Source organism: Nesoenas mayeri (genome assembly GCF_963082525.1).
Source record: "Nesoenas mayeri genome assembly, chromosome: 3".
In the NCBI taxonomy this organism is placed as follows: domain Eukaryota; kingdom Metazoa; phylum Chordata; class Aves; order Columbiformes; family Columbidae; genus Nesoenas; species Nesoenas mayeri.
In genome coordinates, this window is record NC_137544.1 from 107,327,970 (window position 1) to 107,346,837 (window position 18,868).

At 46.0% G+C, this 18,868-nt stretch overlaps 1 protein-coding gene across 2 annotated transcripts; it reads right to left on the reverse strand.

Moving 5' to 3' along the window:
• Positions 1-1,876: 1,876 nt before the first annotated feature.
• DSTN (destrin, actin depolymerizing factor) lies at positions 1,877-13,375 on the reverse strand. Of its 2 annotated transcripts, none has more exons than XM_080342728.1 (4): positions 13,084-13,375; positions 3,747-4,054; positions 3,431-3,507; positions 1,877-2,167 (listed from the first exon to the last, which is right to left on the reverse strand). In XM_080342728.1, exons 1-4 carry the CDS (start codon positions 13,084-13,086, stop codon positions 2,058-2,060), a joined length of 498 nt encoding a protein of 165 aa, XP_080198854.1. In that variant the 5' UTR covers positions 13,087-13,375; the 3' UTR covers positions 1,877-2,057. The 2 variants fall into 2 exon arrangements, with proteins under 2 accessions (XP_080198854.1, XP_080198855.1); XM_080342729.1 differs by lacking the exon at positions 13,084-13,375 and adding an exon at positions 12,092-12,476.
• Between the last annotated feature and the right edge of the window lie 5,493 nt (positions 13,376-18,868).

An 18,868-nucleotide genomic window follows, 5' to 3' on the forward strand; every position in this document is an offset into this window, starting at 1 on the left:
CACTCTTGTGAATCTCTTTGAATTCAAAAACCTTGTGCTCCCAACCTTGTAACATGCATGGGCGCCAAGTTAGAGCGTGCAGTCAATGCCTGCCTTGAATTAAAGGTTTTAATCATGCAGCATGGCCAGAGAAAGCACATGCTGAGTTAGGTAATGGACCATTATTTCCCTGGGCCCACAGATAAACCAGCAAGTAGCTCTGCCAAGGAACCGCAGGGACAGTGCAGCACTCTGTCCCTGCACATCTGGCAAGAGTCTCAGAGGAAGGAGCAGCCTGGGACTGCCTCGGCTTCATGGGGCTGGCCAGAGAAAGCTCCCTCAGTTCTTACAGGGAAAACAGCTAACACATGCTGGGTTGCTCCTGCTCAGACTGCAAATATGAGATGCTTTTTCCCAGGAAGCTTTGCAATCCATGGAAATTCGGGCCTGACTCTTCAAAGGCAGAGCCCAGGTGCAGGGGGCTGGCATCATCCAACTGTGAGAGGGGTGCAGGGCTGAGGAGGGCAGCACACTGGGCAGGCAGAGAAACCTGCTTTCTGCCCAACTCCCTCCATCAGCACTTCCAGCCTGTTTCTCCCCTCTCTTTCTCCCCCATGAGCAGCAGAAGGAAAAGCAGCTGTGGAAGACCTATCAGTTCCCTGAGCACCCAGCTTGCGCAGGACACCGGTATGCTCAGGCAGCAGCACCAGCCCTGCGGCAGGACAGCTGATCCAGAGGCTGGAGAGGAATCAGTCACTGACCCAGGGGAGGGAAACCCCATTTATTTAGGCTACTGAAATTTGGCACGCACAGAACATATCACAGTAACGCACTGGAGGCTAAGGGTTTTGGGTTTTTTTTTTGTTTTTTTTTTGTTTTTTTTCTTTTTTCTCTACAGACATACAGGAAAACTCTATGCAACTCCCATGTACACGTTACACAAAGGAAACAGCTTTAATCAACCACTGGTGAAACATGGAAGCTTTTAAGATCTCTGCAGCTGGCACAGGAATGTTCTCTAACCCCCATACAAAAGGCATTTCAGGTCAAACTTTCTAGTAGGTGATATTTCCATGCATTTCTACAGAATTGAAGAAGCTAACAGACAAAAAGCCCAGATCAAGCCATATTAGTCAGGCTGATTGGTTCTACTAAGTTAAATCAATAGTAACTATGGACAAATGGACCAAGTGACCAAAGACTGGGGCTGAGAATACCACTTTTTAAGATGTGGTTCCTTCTCATTGTACTACCCATTGGAGAGCTCTAATACAAGAATCTTCATTTGTAAAAGCCTCAGAAGCACCTGATCCGCTACTAAGTTCGTGTTAGAGAAACTACGGTAGTTCTAAGTTAAACTATGTCAACAGAAAAGCGTTTTATATAGAATCAGGCTGGAAGAGACCTCAAGACACTTTAAAACAATAAAATTGAACCTAAAATTGAACGAGTGAACCTTTAAATATTATTACTGCACCGTGAGTTTATAAGAGAGCAGATTAGGACTATTTCTCCAGAAAAGTGTGTCCATTTTCTCTCTGTTTAACTTCAGAATTAGCCTTTATTAGCAATGCTCTGCAACTGCAAGCACTACAAATTTAAATGAGTTTTGGTGCCAACCAGTTGCTTTAACCTAACTTTAACTACAGGTGTTAAGTTTTGTTACAAGGGAAAAGTTTGAGTTTGGCAATTTGGCCAGCAGTCTCAAAAAGACTGACTGAATTTTGCTTGTTACAATTTAGAAAAGAACAGGAACCAGATTGTTCTCACACCCCCCCCCCCCTTTCAAACCATGATACACTGCTGCATTAGACCAAAATTTTTTGAGACCTTTAGTGTTAATCCATCAGGAACAGTATTGGGCTGGACAACCAATGCAAATATTAATACACCAAGATAAATCCTTAGATTTGATTTATTTAGGGTCATTTGTACATACGAGCTACATCTCCAAAATCTACTTTATTCTACAAGACAGCTTCCCTACAGTTAGTGAAACCCTTGCCTAGAATGGTTGCTTTACATAATTGATATATTAAAACATGGAATGCTTGTAGAGTTGTGGCACTGTATGACGTCTACACAGGACTTCCTTCAAAAGCTACAACTAGGGAGCCTCCTAGCTTCTCAGCAATGCAAGCTCGGTTGAGGTCCTCTGGCCCATTTGCTTGGTATTCATGCTTTATGCCTAAAAAAAGAGGCAAAACACTCAATAATGCAGTATTTCAACATGCTAGCAGTCAAAGACACATTTCGTAGTAATATCAGAAGAGGCAAACTGGTCACTCAAGCAGGCAAGTCCTGCCTTAGCTTAGGAATTTGGACAGTTTTCCCCTGATATGGCACAGGAAACATCTGGCTACACACCAAATACCAATGCAGAAATACCAGGAAGAAAGTTTTCACTAGGTCAGTGCTCGGACTGTTGTCCTTTTCATTGTAGGCTATCTTATGAACAAATCTCTCATTCCTAGTGCTACTGTGGATGTGGCAGGTGAGGAAGCTACACACAAGCACACTAAGATGGCTGACTCAGCTCCTGCTGGCTCTGGAGAGGTGGGTAAAAGAATCACAGTGAGAACCTGAGATGCAGAGACCAGAAAGACTTTGCTGGTCTGAGAAATCAAGTGTTTTCTTTTTTTTTCTGGAGGATGGGGAGCCCAACCCAAGCCTGTCTTATGTGGTAAAAAGCAGAATTTCTTTTTTCTTTTTTCCGCTTCCACATGTGCAGCACACAGTCTCCCTGGGTAGTTCCAATATACTGGCAAGTTGTTCTGTGATGGTTGGCACTGTTGCACAATGATCCTGTCAGTCCTGCACACTGCAAGGTTTTGGCCCAGCACAGCATGAGGAACTGAAGGGAGGAGCAGTGATATTTGGCTATGAGCCATTGTAATGATCAACTTAACATGAAATTTCTGAATGCTGCAGCAAGGTGTTTACTCCTTGGTTAATGGTGCCTGACAGGACAAAAAGAACTTTGCTTCTCCACTTGGGGATGCAATACCTTTTGAAATTAGTAATCAGAACTGCATCTCTAAATCAGGTGAACTGGTAATTACTACACCATAGTAAGTTTATGAGATTATGTATTTCAACAGACGCGGGGCTGAAAGTCCGCTGCCACAGAGGCAGCTCTGCACAAAATCCAGCTGTGTGTTATGAATCAAATGGTTTCTAGCCTGTACAGTGCAGATGTGCTGCTGTGTACATTACAGCTATAGTGCCACACACTGCAAAACCTGCCGTTGTCCTGAGCACAGATCTAGCACCTCTAAAATTCAAAGTCAGACAGTGTAACATTTAGCCAGAGCTCGTTTCAACTCTGTCACAGGGCATTTCACCTGTGAAGTTCTCATCTTTCAGCAGTACCTCAAAAAAAACAAAACAAAACACCAATTCACCAACAGTTAAGCCTTGCACAGCTAGAAGCATGAGCTGCATTACGTACCTTGAAACTTCTTTTTGATTGCATCCTTGGAGCTTGCATAGATCATCTTACTTTTGAGAGGCGCTTGTTCTGGTGCCCTAGTGGGATACACCAAAAAAAAGATTGCAATTAGTGACACTATCCAACACAGACAAAAGCACTGTCCTACTGATTATGAACAAATGAAACATCACATGGCTCAGAACACAGGCGTCTGGCTGTCCTGCTCACTTTAAGCCTGCCAGATTGCCAGCTTGGACAATACAAATGCTCAGAGACCTCACCCACAGTGCTTGGAGTACCTGTTAGGAATGAGCGAGCTGTGAAGATGGCTTACCACAAGAAAAACATCAGCTCTTCTTTTTTGGATTCCTTGGTCTCGAAGCTTGCATCATACAAGGCATAACGGCAATCCTTCTCCGGAAGCATCTGCACAAAGTGCTTGAAAGGGTCGGTAACTGTCACACCGACATCTCCCACAAGAATCTCTTTGCCTTCTTCCACAATAATGCACTTTTTGTCTGGACTGAGGCAGAAGATGACAGCCTTCTTCCTCTTCTTAATTTCCTCAGATGTAGAGCACTTCCGCACTTTCATGTCATAGAAGATACGGCATACCTCATCAGCAACTTGTACTCCAGATGCCTGCAAAAACAAGAGCAAAGACCTTTAGGGCTACCACCGCAAATTTTCACAACTACATTGCTGCACTGCCTTAAATCCAAGGCTACAAGACAGTCAATACTGGCAACAGCTACCAGTGGCCTAAGAGTCTCATCAGAAAAGGCTGCCTGCCCTCTTTTTCCAGGCCAAGTAAAGAATCAGGAGTCTTGATGCTGCCCACAGCAGCATTTTGGTTTTGCCAAACCAAAACTATTTCAAAGGCAGCACAATCCCACTTATATTATAACATTGTTTTGAGGTGGTTTTACATGCATGTCCACCCCTTGTCCTCCAAGACTCAGTTGCGACAGATCCTTTGGCATTACAGTAGCTTAATTTTGTTACCCACTTCAGGCTGCCTAGACAATTAAGTCCAGAAGTATCTTCTGTTCAAAGTTTCCTTGCCATTTTTAGCATGCTTGCCAGCAGATTCAGGAACAGAGATAAAACTTGTCATATGGATTTGGTTTAGTGATCAAGAGAGATATAGTGGTGCACTAGGACTGTGGTGGTACAATTTTTAGCTGAACAAGTCAACTTCCAGAAGTTGCTCTGAATTCTGTGTTTTAAAGGGAGAACTTGCAAGTCTAACAGTTGAAGTGTCTACTTCCCAGCAGTTCCTCCACCAGTTTTTAAAGTAAGCTGCCTACCTTTTCAACTCCACCCACCTCAAGTTTGATAAGAAATTTCAGTTACATAGTGGGATCCCCCTGTGCTAGCAGATGCAACATTACCAATCTAATATTAAAGGCGGCTTCATAGAATAAAGAGGACAAGACCTACCAAGAACTACAAGAAGCTGAACTGCATTTTCAGTCTGCTGCTTTATTTTTTGGGAATGAGACAAAAATAAAAAAAAAAGGCAAGATAGATTTGAATCTGAGTTTTTGTTCTGAGAGTGCAGCAATGTTTGAGAGCTTCAAAGCAATAGCAAATACTGCAAATATGAGAAGCCATACAAGTCAGTGGACATTATGGGAAGGACATCATGGTCAGAGCAGGAAAGACCAAACTGAAGCCTGTCTAAAACTCATCTATTCATTCAAAATGCTGCATGCAATGTAAACAGCCAGATTCCTTTCTAAAACTCTTTCCTCCCCTGCTAGCCTTTGGTCTTCCAAATTCAAATGACATTATCCTCAGATATGAGAATTCATATCTCTGAAGGAAAAATTGCCCTCCTCCCTCAGTGCAAACTGCCAAACGTCACTGTTACAAGCATAGTCAGCAGTACTAAACAGTCAGGTAAAGCAACTGAAAAAGGCTAAAGGTTGAAAAAGACTAAAGATTGTTCTTCATTTTGCTTTTCCTTAAGCTCAGCCCCAAAACGCATGCTTGATGGATCCATTTTGTGGGGAACACTTTACCTTGTCAGACTGGAAGTGTTATAAAGAAACAGCAGAGTTCAGCTGTGATACTGTGATTAGCGGTGAAAAGGACCTGTTTAGTGCCAGCTTTCAAACTGGCTGTCCTCGAGAGATAGTTATTGACTGGAAATTGCTTAATATATATTTGTTTTAAAGACTTGACCAATGCCTACCACACAGGACCTCAGATGAGCCTGGATTCTCCTCCTTCTACCAACATCTCTCCTGTAACTTCTAGAAGCTGGCATAGCTTTGCTAACCCAGTGAAGAGAGGTAGCACAGCTGACAGAATCTACTCCATTGGAGTTTGGCATCTAAATAATCCAAATGCTGGTCATGCAAAACCAGGGAAACCTCATAAAGCAGTGAATCTGAGATAGCTCCTCTCTAGCATGGAGAACAGTGCTTTTTAGGGGTTTATTTAAATACAAAGGGACCTCCCTTGAAACTTATAATGCATGGCTTGTCTATTAGGCGTAATCTATCCAGAATCCATTGCACTTACTTTGGGACAGGAGAACAAAGTGTAAGTCACTGTGCCTCAGCTGTCTGGCAGGCAGCCACCCTTCTGCACATCTCCAATATGGCAAGGGAAGTAAGCAGAGAAAGCCTATTCCAGGATAAATTGGAGCAAAAGTGCAAACATCAACTCAAAGTGACTCATTCCTATGTCACCTCCTCCATACAGAAAGACCACACTTTGTCAGAGTGACTGAGAACTAATGAGAAACAAAGGCCTTTCTCCTCCTGTCTCTGTGGTTTCTGTGGGCAACAGCTCTCTGGGAAGACTCTAGATATCACAAAGTTGCCCTAATAAAGCAAACAGTGCAGCGACTAGAACTATTGCATCATTCACTAAGGACAAGTCCAATGAACTACAGACAACCTTTTTTCCCCCCTTGAGGTCTGTCTGATAACTAATGGCACCTCAGTAGCTGACAACAGGTGTTAAGACCCAGTTTTTAGTTATAAGAAACTCAGTATTCTAAGTAGAAAATGCTCAGAAAGCCTGAGCTAGCAAGGGAATGAGTCTAGTAACTGCACTAAAGTGGCTCATGTCACCTAGCTCCACCTTTGTCAATCTTTGATCTTTGTTCCAAGACCACAACAACTAATTCTCCTGTACCAATTCCTGTTGCCAAGATGTTAACTTTGAAAGAAGAGGTTAATGCTCAAGAGCAAACCAGAAGCAAGCAGCAGCAACAGAGTTGCAGGTTGATCAAACTGTGCAGTCAAGAGCATATACTTGTGCTTCTGCACAGCCAGAAACATGTCTCCAAGTCAGGAGACAAGTTGTTTCCTTAAAAAGAAACTGAGCACTGCTGGCAAGTCAGTTCAGATTCCAAAAATGTTGAGAGTATTTAGTCTGGAAACAGCAAATTCACAAACTGCAGCTGATAACTGGGACTGACCAGAAGCAGAACAGACAACACTAAGAACTGGATTTTTTTAGCTTTCCAAAGCAAAAAGCTGTTAGTAGCTGGTGATACTCCTTTTCACAGCTGTAAAACCCCTGGATTCATCATGCAGGCTGACATAAGCAGCCATCATATTGCTAGAGACAATGCAGATCTGTTCAATTTGAGAAAACCCTATAGCTGTACTACAGTATGGCTGAAACGAACCCATAAACTCCTGGTGCTTACAAAAAGAGGATCTACTTTTGTAACTGTAGGACTCCCTCTTCTACCCTGTGCTTGTACTAGACAGAACTGACTTCATAAACATACTTAAAAAGGAAAAAAAACCCAAATCTTAGACAGCTTTCGTTTTAAGGTGGTTGCAACCATTCTGTGTAGGGCAGCAAAAGGATGACTGTCAAGAGCACTGGAACAAGGAGAAATGCCACACTCGTAAATACATGTACTCAATCAACATTTTAACCATGTCTCTGACGATTTGTCCAGAAGAATAGCTGGTGAGAGGCCTCCATCCCACCAGTAATGACAGAATAAATGTTTATTTGTTAGTCTGGATTTTCTCTCTTTGGCCCAATATCGCTCTGCTCAGGGGGTTCAATACAGCACACTCATTATTATTTTGTGCATTTTGGCTTGAATGCTGTAGAGCTGCAACCGCTTGCCCGGTTCTGCTCCTTTTTCAGTATGAAAGCAGTTATCCAGCTCTGGACTGGTACATGGATGACTGTTCATTGAGCAGCACATGTTGCAAGTACTTGTGGGATATATGACCATCAGCTGGTGATGTTTTGTTGTAGGGAACAGATCAACCTTGTAAAATAGGCAACACTAACTTAAAACCATTCTCAGAAGACAAGTGCAGAGAGAAGACTACATTCAAGTAGCTGGGTTGTTTCTATAGGCGTTGAAAACCCCTGACTGCAGGGACTGTTAACCTCACTCAAACAAGGCAGCAACAAGGAGGCAAGCCACCTAATTCTCAGATGGGAAAACAAAGCCAGTACAGCGTATTTAAGGAAACATTCAGGCAAGAATGGACAAAGTTTCTCTGAGAGAATCAGTGAAAATGAGTTCTCTCCCAGTAACTCCATGCAGCTATGGCAAAGGCATGAGCCTTGCAGGCAGCACTGCCTTGTTCATTATTATGGAACACTTACACCAGTATCGCCATTATATTTTCACATAGACTGCTGTAGGCACATGAGGTAATGGTTGCATTAAATGCCTTGTCAGCATGCACTGCAGTAACACAGTGGCTCTTATGTCCCTACACAAAGCCATCGTTCCTGCCTTAAGTGCAAAGCACTGCAGAAGACTTGAGAAAGCAGAATGCTGGTCCTACACAGGGCAGCACAAAGAGAGAGCCTTCTGTCTAGCAGGCTTCCAACTGCAAGAGCCATCCCCAGCTGCCTCCACTAATAGCTTCCAACATTTTTGCTTCCATCACTAAATACTCTACAGTGGAAATTAAATCTAAATGGGGGAAGACAGAAGAATAATCCAAAGCTTTCTCAAGAAAATCCCAATATACAGAAAGCCATTTCATGAGTGAGGAACATGCCAGACGCCTGATAAACTGGATTTGTAGCAAGCCTGCATCAAAATGCAACTCTGAAACAAAGAAATTTGCCTTGAATATTTAAAATATTTTACCTAAGTCTTTTTTTCCCTCCTCAGCTGTAAGGCAGTCAAGAAGACTAAGATAATGACTTAGTTTGCCTCAAAACAAGTTTGAGGGACTATATTTGGTTTTAAGTATTGAAAATTTTACAGTGGAGGTTTTCTCTCCTGTGATCAGAACCTCAGAGCCTTCCACAGTGGTGTATGTGTTATCTACAGACATTTCAAGAACCAGTTCTTGAGTTGTGTTGTTTAGGAATCATGCACACATTGTATACACCAGCATGGACTATCCACAGCTATTCAAGTGGAAACTCTTGCTTCTTGGAAAAACATCAATTTTTCCAGAATTTGACACCAAGAACTTATTAAAGTATGCTTTGTTTAATTGCAAAGGCAGACTCAAGAACACTGTGCTCCCATGTTTGCTAGTCATATTAGTGCCACGTATTTGTTTCTCAGTTTCTTCAGTGGACACCTTCTGTCCCCTATGCTTGGCATACTATCCCTCCCATTTACCTTCAAAATCCCCTGCCACCGCCAGAACCGCCTGTATAACCATGTGGAATTTCCATCTGACTCAGTTATGTGTCATAGCACATCTCTGCGACAAATACTTTTTCAATTAAACCTATTACCACTTGCTGTTCTGGGAGAAGCCTTCAAAAAGGCATCCCTTATATTGCTACACAATACCCTGGAACATCATCAGCACTGAGACCTTGAAGGGAAAGCTAAGCCATGTTAGTTGTGAGAGCATCTGGCAGAAAGGGAGGGTCACACAGTCTGAGTACAGCTAACAGACTGCAAAATCAGACCTCTGGAAAGGTGTCAACTATGGCCAACAAGCCAACTGAAAATTTAAGTAGTTAAAAATACAAGGATCTGGAATACTGCTTTGCCTTTAATCTATTATTTGAGCACTCAAGAAAGCCCATCCGATATTACCACCCCCACTTTAATGAGTGGGAAAGGAGGCAATGCATAGAGTGGCTACTTGGACCCAAAGACCAGCACCAGTGCGGAAATATCAGTGACTTCCCAAGTCTCAGTAGGTTCTCTGCTACCTACAGGCAGACAGACACTTTCACTTACACCAGGCAGCTTATGCATCTGAAAGTCCAAAGCTTCAGTTCAGATCTGAAGCATGATAGCGAAGATAACTAACTGCCTTTTTACTGCTGCTGTGTAAGAGGCCATTATTTGCACACCATAAATGGGCAGAAAGCACAGAGGTATTTGCATATCACTTGTAGGCAGATTTTGCCAGTTAGACTCAAGTTTTTTATTTTGCATTATTTGGGTTTGTTTTTGTTGGTTGTTTTTTTGTTTGGGTTTTTTTGTTTGTTTGTTTGTTTTTGTGGAGAAAGAATCAAAACTCTATTCAGTCTTTTTTTTCTTTTTCCTGCCAATAAGAAAGGTAATCGACCAGACAAGGAGATATGAGTAAGAAAGCAATTATTAAAAAAAGCAGAAAAAAAGTCTCCCCTGAACTCATGGAGGTCATTTCCTCAGCTTTCAGCCAAACAGGAAATCGTCACCTTCTCTAAGCTACCACGAAGTTTGCTCCCAATATAATTATCAAGGTAGGTAGAACAAGCAATACCACCTAAAGGCAATCCCAGCAACAGTGCTGAAAAACAAGAACTGTGGTAGCCAGTAGCAGGGCAGAGTTTTGAGTAGAACCCATTCCTATGTTGAAATGTGTGGTTTTAAGGTAATGCGGATGTAAGCTGGTACGCAACAAGACTCTTGCAGGAAAGCAAAGCTTCTTAGAAACACATTCAGCACAGAAATCGGCTATTATGAGACCAAGTGTCTTTAAGAATTTTCTTGTGGCCCTCCAGGCACCCACAGCAACCTAAAACTTAAACCTCACCCGTAAAAACAGGCTCTGAATTCCTTTTCTGGGCATCCCAGATACTTGTTACCAAGGTATTCTTCCTGAAGACTGCTGTGAATACTGAACAGTCAGGCAAGCAAAAGGCTCTGAACAGCTTTATATGCAAGTTCTGGCTGTCTGCAGGCTCTCCCCACAAGATCGCTTAGGTCAGCCCTGGCTCCCAGCAGGAGCCTCTTGATAGCGATATTCTGACAAGGCAAGTAGAAGCACGCCAGACACCCACACTACCAATTGTCATGAGGCTGTCATCTTGTATGTGAGGCATATGTAACTTGTAATTACACAGATTTGGGAATGGTATTGACTAACAACCAAGAACAATAATTTGCATGGTCCTCCAAAGACCATGGACTCATTTAAACCAACAGCAAAGAAACTGAACCTTGTGGCAAGACACAAAAGCAGAAAATCCAATGCTCTTTTGATATCAAATGATGCCCTCCTGCCAGCATTACTGTACTGTGCCAGAATGCCTACACTCTTTGCCCAAAAGCAAGTTCATCTGCAGCAAGTGGAAAGCCTGTTAAAAAAGCCAACCCAGACCCTGTTCCAAAAAGGAGATCACTATGAGAAATACTAGTTTTGTCTGACAGGGGAATTCTCCGGTTCCGAAGCAAGATGAAGCCTGACACACTGAGCAGTCATTCTAAACTAGGTTTGCGTACTGCAGAGGTGGAAGAGCTAGCTTGTTCAGACAAGCCTATTTTAAACAAAAGCTGCAAGTCTTGTCAGATTTTCAGCAGCTTCATCTGCAGCTCCCATTAGCTCTGCTCCATACTGCAGGCCAGTCACAGATGCTCCAACTTGGGTGTTAGAGGAAGCAGGGAGATCAGTAGCACATCCTGCCTGCCGAGTTTACACAGAATAAAAGATTATTTACTGGCTATACCACATGTTCAAGAAACTAACAGTAAACACAGCAGGAAGGGCTGAATATGTAACCCCTCTACTAAAGGCAAATAATCACAGTATCACAGTATGTTTGGGATTGGAAGGGACCTCAAAAGATCATCTAGTCCAATCCCCCTGCTGGAGCAGGAACGCCTAGGTGAGGTCGCACAGGAACATGTCCAGGTGGGTCTTGAATGTCTCCAGAGAAGGAGACTCCACAATCCCCCTGGGCAGCCTGTTCCAGTGCTCTGTCACCCTTACTGAGAAGAAGTTTTTTCTCAAATTTAAGTGGAACCTCTTGTGTTCCAGCTTGATCCCATTACCCCTTGTCCTATCATTGTTTGCCACCGAGAAGAGCCTGGCTCCATCCTCATGGCACTCACCCTTTATATATTTATAAACATTAATAAGGTAGGCAATTGTGTCAAAACACACAAATGTTTGTTGCTGGACCAATGTTTGTGCATGACTCGTGTAAAGACAGGACCGTAGTTAAAAACTGTATGAGCAAATAATTCAAGTGAATTTGTCAGTCTCAGTAGCCTGAGCTAAATGGGGATGCAAACTTGCAGTGTTGGCAGACCAAAAGAAAATGAAACACCATGAAGCATAATGGTCCTTTGGTCTATTCTGCCTCATTTATTAAGGGGTCCCCTGGCATTTTTCTAGAAGCCAGAGAAAACAGGCACGTCACTGTCTAGACTTAATACATTTCTATGTTTCCTGTTACCAGCATTATATCTTAGCTATATTTCCAGCATTGTATCTTCTCTGCACAGAGAAGCAAGACAATCTCTCAAGCCCTTGCTGCAAGTACCTTAAAATTTAAGCTTCTTTGAGCAGTCGTTGCAAAAACGTGTTTGTTATAACCAGCATTCTCCTTCTGCTAGATCTGCTACCCTCCTTTTGTCTGCGAGCAGGACTGCTGAGTCCAGCCGGGCCTGATTAAGAGCGACCCAGCCCCAAGAGGCTGCGCACCGAGCACGGCAGAGCGGGGACCTGGCCAGCGGGACGATGAGTGTTCGTGTCCGTCGCCCCGTTCCGCCGAGGAGCCGCCGCCGTTTTCTAGGCCAGGCCCCAATCCCCAGCCTTTGGGAAGATGGCTTCCGCCCGGGCCCGGCCGTCGGGGCGGATGCGGTTGAGACCGCGTTTCCTCCCGAGCCGAGCAGACCCCGGCCCCCGGGGGAAACTCCCACCACCCCCTGTGGCCTTCCTGCCAGGCTGCGACCTCCTCCCCGCGCAGCCCCACGCGTGGGGGAGCCACCGCCTCTCCCACCCCCACGGTCGCGCCCTGCGGCACAGGGAGGAGCCACGCATCGACCCGCGCGGCGGCCGCCGCCGTCCCTCCCTCCGTCCCTCCCTTCCCCCCCCCCCCCCCCCGATTCTTCCCGCTCACCGCCCCTCCTTCTCCTGGGCGAAATGGACGCGCCCGCCCCTAGCGCCCGTGTGCGGCGCGGAACATACCATCGCCTCAAGGGAGGAGGCGATAGGACAGTTCCATCACACCAAAGTGTGGGGGGGAAGTAGCCTTCCGCCGCCTCATGGCGGGATGGAGTGGGGGGAAGGGAGGAGAATAGATACACCGCCTCAAATTCAAAGGCGAACAGAAAGGACCCAGGGAGGGAAGGAGAAGGAAAGGGGGCCGCGATATCATCGTGCCGCCGAGCACAGCGGCGGCGCCAGCCAGAGCGCAGGCCAGGATGTGGCGGGCAGTACCAACCACCCCCCACCCCACTTTCCTCGGTGATGAAGGCGGAGGAGGGGGAGAAGCGTAACATCCCGCTCCCCCGGCGACGCCAGGCTCCCTACCATGGTGTCGGTGGGAGGCGACGGAGCGCGGTGCGGCAGCGGCTGTTCCCTCGGATGCTGGGCGCGGCGCGGGCTCCGGCAGCAGGAAGGGAAGCGGCGAGGGCGCGAGCCGGGCGGAAACGCTGCCGACGTCACGGTCGCCGTGCCCGGAGGAGGAAGCGGTTGATATGGTGGGAGCCGAGCGTGGCAACGCCCCGGACCCCTCCTCCCACCCCGCCCGGCTCCGCGCGCACGCGCGTGTCCGCCTGCACCCGTGGGGGGAGGGGAACCCACGCACCCACAAGCCCCCCTCCCACTTCGCCGAGGGTGGCCTGCCCAATCACAGGGGGAGCCGCCGGGTGATTGACGGCGGCCACCAGCTGGCCGGCCAATGGGGACGGCCTCTCTGCGAGGCGGGGCGGGATTACCTGCCCCGAGGTGTGCCGCGGGGGGCGGGGCGGTGCTGGGGGAGCCGCGAGGGAAGGGGCGGCAGAAAGGGTTTGGGTAGCTGGGAGGGGGTTGAAGGGGACTGAAGCAGTCGAGACTGGCAGCGGTTGGGGGCGGCGAGCAAGGAGGGGCAGGGGGACCCGTTGGGGGCGGCTGTGGGTCGGTTACGGCCCTGGGGGGAGGCGGCCTAGAAGAAAGCCGATGGGGGCGGGGATCAGGAGAGCTGCCGAGGAGGAAGTGTGAGGCTTTTCTCCTTTTTTTTTTTTTTTTTTTTTCTTTTGAGGGTTTTTCAATACCTACTTTGGTGCGATCTCAGTCAGGCACTCCTGATTGGCCCGGGCGGCCGCGCTGCGGGAAACCCTGTGCATTTGTGACCAGCGGCGGTAGCCGCGGCCCCGCCTGAGCCAGAGCGGCAGCTGTTTCAGGTGGCTGAACAATGGGCGGCTGTCCTCGGGACAAAGCTGACCGCTGAGGAGACGCTGCTGCTGAGCCTGGGGCCTCCGAGAAGCTGCTGTTCTGTGTTTATTGCAGTACCGCTCGCTCTGAAATGTTCTAAAAATGTTATTTCCTTAACGTTTTGGGGCAGTGAAGCTTGAGCTTTTTGTTGTCAGATTACAGAAGCACCTGCTAATGTTAAAAAAATATGTATAGATAGATAGGTTTTTATTACTAGATCCTTACTGCAGTGATGTTTGTGGCTTGAACTGATGAGCAAAAAGCCCCTGGCATCAAGCTTGTTTATTGAGTCTCTGTGCTTGCTTGTAAGCGGAAAACAAAATCAAGACTTGATTACATGTTTTCAAGGCGGGGATGTGAGGCAGCAATACTTCTTACCACATTACAGCTATAATGAAGCTTCAATACTAAAGCTGTGAGCTAGCCATACCTTACGGTTTGCATCCATATTGCTGTATTGCTGTTCTAATTAATGGTGTTACATTTTGATTTTTTTCCCCCCTCCTTGCAGCATACCCCAGTAAATGCCATTTCTAGATGCTGTTATGCCCATTCACATTAGAAATTACTGAAAGACCCCATATTGACAATGCATGTATTGAAAAAGTAGTCCTATTGCATTAGTCACTTGCGTTGGTGGGTGGCTTATGCTGGCCAGAGGTCCCTTTTGGAAGAGCATTTGCCTCAGATTTGTGGTGAAACTAGCAAAAGACCTAGCAGTATGACTTAGACTTGAGTTGGGGTGGGTGAGTAGTTCCTCCCTAGGCTCTTTCCTGATGTATTTAATTAGAGAATGCTGAAATTTGGACCCAAGTCTTAACTTACTTTGGAAGTAATAACAAGAATTGAGTAGGGACTTGTTTGGCTTTTGTTTACAAGTAAGTTTCTCTGGACAACTTGTTCTGGTCCTGTCTTTCTGCTGGGTCTGCTGCCTCATGGCAGCATGTGCTGTGTGGCTGGGAGAGAAATCAAGGCAGGTGCTGTTTGGTTATGGGGGCCAGTGATGTAGCAGACGTCCATCTCTGGTGGCACCTAACGGAAACCTGGGACAGCTGTGCTTTTTAGTGTTAATTGATGTGGGCAACTTGTCTGTTACTGTTCCAAGCTTACTCTTTATAGATCAATTTTGCTATGAGAGAGGGGTACACAAGCAAGACATCTTGGGGAGGAGGGGAAGCGATGATATAAGGCCATGAGAACAGGGCTGCAGCTGTTTCTTTTCGTATACTTACAAGGGAAAATGAGTCTGTTTCAAGAGGTCTTGTGGTTTTGGAAATGCTGCAGTGGATTGAGAAGGTATCTAACTAGTTAAAGGAACCTCAGCAAGGACAGGAACTTCTTCAGCAGCAGAGTAAGGGAGATCTCTCTGACTTGTTCCTGTCTCATGGGAAAGATGTGCTTGCTCTGGGAAGGGCACTTACCAAGAACCATGATGGCTTTTTGAAAGGTTTTATCCCCCAGAAGACAAAACAACATAGCCCAGTGAGGCATAAGCACAGCGGCTGTGGTGCTTTGAGGAAGCTGGAGGCAGGAGCTGTGCCCCAAGATGTGTTGACACGTGTGTGGCTTATGGTGGTACCGGCCTCCCTGAGCCTAGGGCCCCACGGGCTGTGTGCTGTATCCACACAGGCACTGGGAGCTCTGTCTTTGCACCAGGAGCTGCCTGCCAGTTATTAGCAATATGTATGGGATGGTTTGGGAACCCCTACTGTATGGAAATCCCATGCTGTTGTTTGTGTAGGGGAAAGGGAGGGTGTTTTTCAAGACCTGTGCCGCTCCCTGACTTGATAGCCTGCTCCTCACATGCCTGTGACCTTAAGCATCACCCCAACAGTTTGCAGTGCTGTGGTTTCCTTCAGAGAGGGCTTGCACCAGGGCCCTCATGAGGCAGCTACATAGCTGTCATCTTGGTGCCTGAACCAAGGGGACGCTCCCTGTTTCGGGGAGGGTGGGAGGGAATTCTGCTGCTTCTTTTTACAAGCTCCCTTTCCATCAGTCCTGACCTTTTGACAGGAACCTGGGGCAGAGGTGAGGACATTGTGCCTTGTGGCATATCACCACACTGACACTAACCCCCTCGTGTCTTACTGCTCTACCAATGTACCCCCATTACACCAGCTGCTGTGGTGGGGTACAAATGAGCAAGGTTAAGGCTTCTAGGAGCTGAGACTCTCCCCTTTGCCCCTGTGCAAGGTTGTTGTAAAGAAAGAAATTAAAACTCTGGATTGCTACAGCATTGTGGAGATGGAAGATTTTTTTACTAGCTTTGCTGCCTGTCAATACTGAATAAGCTTTGTCCTTTTTTTTTCGTAGCATTAATGCTATAAATAAGCTACACTGAAAGCTCAAGTTGGATGTATGGATGAACCACCTCGAAAGGCAAATACCCCTCTCTCTCTTAAGGCAAATGACATCTACAATTAACTCAGGACTTCCTCCCCAAAAATCCATCCACTAGCCATGGGGAAGCCCAAGAAATTTCAGCAATTGTGTAGCTACTGGTGACCTCGTTGGCTTCAGTCTGAAACAACACTGTGAATTGCAGCCGACAAGCTTCTTCCCAGTGAAGCACTACTTCAAACCCCAGCAGGGTTGATAGAAAAAGTCACCCATAGATTGCCATTTGTGAATGAGACCCTGCATCAACAGAAACCAAAGATCAATACATATAACTCACTAACTTTCTAGCGTTTGAGATGATGACCACTTGCTTACTTTATATGCCTCAGCTATTTCAACTCCCCCTCCTGTCCTCCAAGCTACTGACTCATTTCCTCCTCTAAAACCTTCCTTTTTTAGCCTTTCGCTCTGAAGTATTTGGTGGCTGTTTTGAGCCGTCTGCTCCATGCCTTACTTAGGCAAACTCCTACATGACAGCACAGCAAGCCTTGCTTTGCACTATGATAATCTATATTTTTTTTTCCAATACTTTCAGTTCTGAGGGGCAGTTTTAGCTACTGACTGTGCTCTTAGGCAAATTGCTTCTTTGCTGTTTGGAATCACGGAGGCAGACAATTGGCAAAGCAGCTGGTGAGCTTAGCCTGACACTTATTCTAATTGCTTTTGTCTCCCTGTTAGCTTCCACTTCCCCCATCTGTCTGCATCCACCTGCTGTCTTTTCACATCCTTTTGCCCTGATCTTGCCCTGATCTTGCAGTTTGAGCAGAGATTGCAGAGACTCCTCTTTGGCTGGACAAACACTACATGACTGCAGAACACCCAGATGGAAGCATTAGGCCCTGACTTTGTGCTTTCTCATGCAGCAAAGAAACAGGCAGCATTCCCTTCTGCGCAGCCTGATGTGGTGGTGGCCTTTAGCTTTGGTTGTGGCTGATGGATGTTCCTGTAACCTTGCTATCTGAATGTGCCTGAAATGTAGTCTGTTTTTCTCAGGGCTTATGCAATATTGGCTCTGTGCTCTTGGCATCGCAAGTCTCAGCAAAGATAATTTTAGACAGGAACAGAAAGTCTCTGTAAACCTTACAGTCGTAGCTATTTCACCGTCAGAAACAAAGCCATGAGAAGCCCATTGCTGTGCATTGCTGAAACATTCTGCTTAGTAGATGCATTGGAGTAAAAATTTAAAGGGAAATTTTGGAGGAGGAGGAGAACCCAAAGGTGATTCCCAGAAACTGCTGTGATGCTCTATTCCTTTTCTGAGGAGGTGGTATGGCCAGCAGGCAGCATTCAGGAACCAGGAGCCTGGATTTGGGCCCAGACCGCTGCCCTAGCCTGTGGGGTGAGGCTGGGAAAGCTGTTTCCCCCCTTTGCCTTAGTTTCCAATTTGTGAAGTGCTGACATTGTTACTGTCTTTTCTATAATGCAGTTTGAGATTTAGTGGAGATCAGAGCTGGATGTTGCTTGTAAACACGTGCTATTTTTACAGTACTGAAAAGTCTGTCCTAAATTGCTAAGGATGAATGCCAGAACTCATTTTAATTTGCTCTCAACTCCCACAATTGCTGCAGGTTGCAGACCTTTTAATTCTTGTATGGCAGGCTAAGACCAACTGGACCAAAATCTAACTCTGCTTACTGCTGTAAAACCTGGCTAATTTTACCAGCCTCATCAGAACCATTCTGGATTGAGTATGACTGGGAAGGTAGCCTGATGTCCTGGGGCATTTTCACCACTAGAAGGAGGAAGGAGAGAATACACAAGGTAGTTTAGGAATGGAACAGCCCCACTACAATTTAAATATGCAAGAATGTCATCAAGCAACTCTCCTACCTGCCTTGTTTATTTCTTCCTTTTTTTTTTCCTTTGCTTTTGTTGTCAGTAAAGTGTCTGCCTGAAGTACCTTGTATAATGAGAATTAAACACATCCAGCCTCACCTGCCCCAGAATCAGCGTAAGGACTAGCCACTCAATTCTCACTTGAATCCTCAAAATAGGCAACAAGCAAAACTTAACAATGATGTGTTGGTTTCCCTGCATAGATGGGAATTGGATCTGAAATCCCCTTTGGTCTGAGAAGGGAGGCTCATGTTGAGTGTACTTGTTGAGGCCTTGAACTTCTCTTACCAGTGGGTAAAGATTTAAGCAGCATCTCTGGCTGTGTTACACAAATGCTTTGCAGTGTTTAGCGTGGTTACACTCCTGAGCTTTTGCTGTGAGACAAGGCTGTGTGTGCAGCCCAGTTTTATAGAGGGGAAGGGCTGGGCTGAGAGAGGTTGCATGACTCTCCCAGCCTCGGGCAGGAAATCTGTGGTAAGTCTTCGCTGTCTTTACAGGGTAACACCCTAACCTTCAGGCCATCTCTTCTCTGCACATGGAAGATGATAATGCTGCTACATCAAATGTGGCATGGCTGCATGAATTTCTTAGAGAATAAGCACTTGTGGCTTAAGTGGGCTTTGTTTCAGGTGTGGAGGTGGTTGCTGCTGAGATCCATCTGCAATGC

What these genes read in the sequence shown, in the direction of transcription:
- DSTN (XM_080342728.1), bottom strand. An exon ending in GAGCTGATGTTTTTCTTGTG is followed by an intron (nt 3,508 to 3,746) that starts GTAAGCCATCTT and finishes GTATCCCACTAG; the next exon opens with GGCACCAGAACAAGCGCCTC. An exon ending in AATCAAAAAGAAGTTTCAAG is followed by an intron (nt 2,168 to 3,430) that starts GTACGTAATGCA and finishes CTCTTTTTTTAG; the next exon opens with GCATAAAGCATGAATACCAA.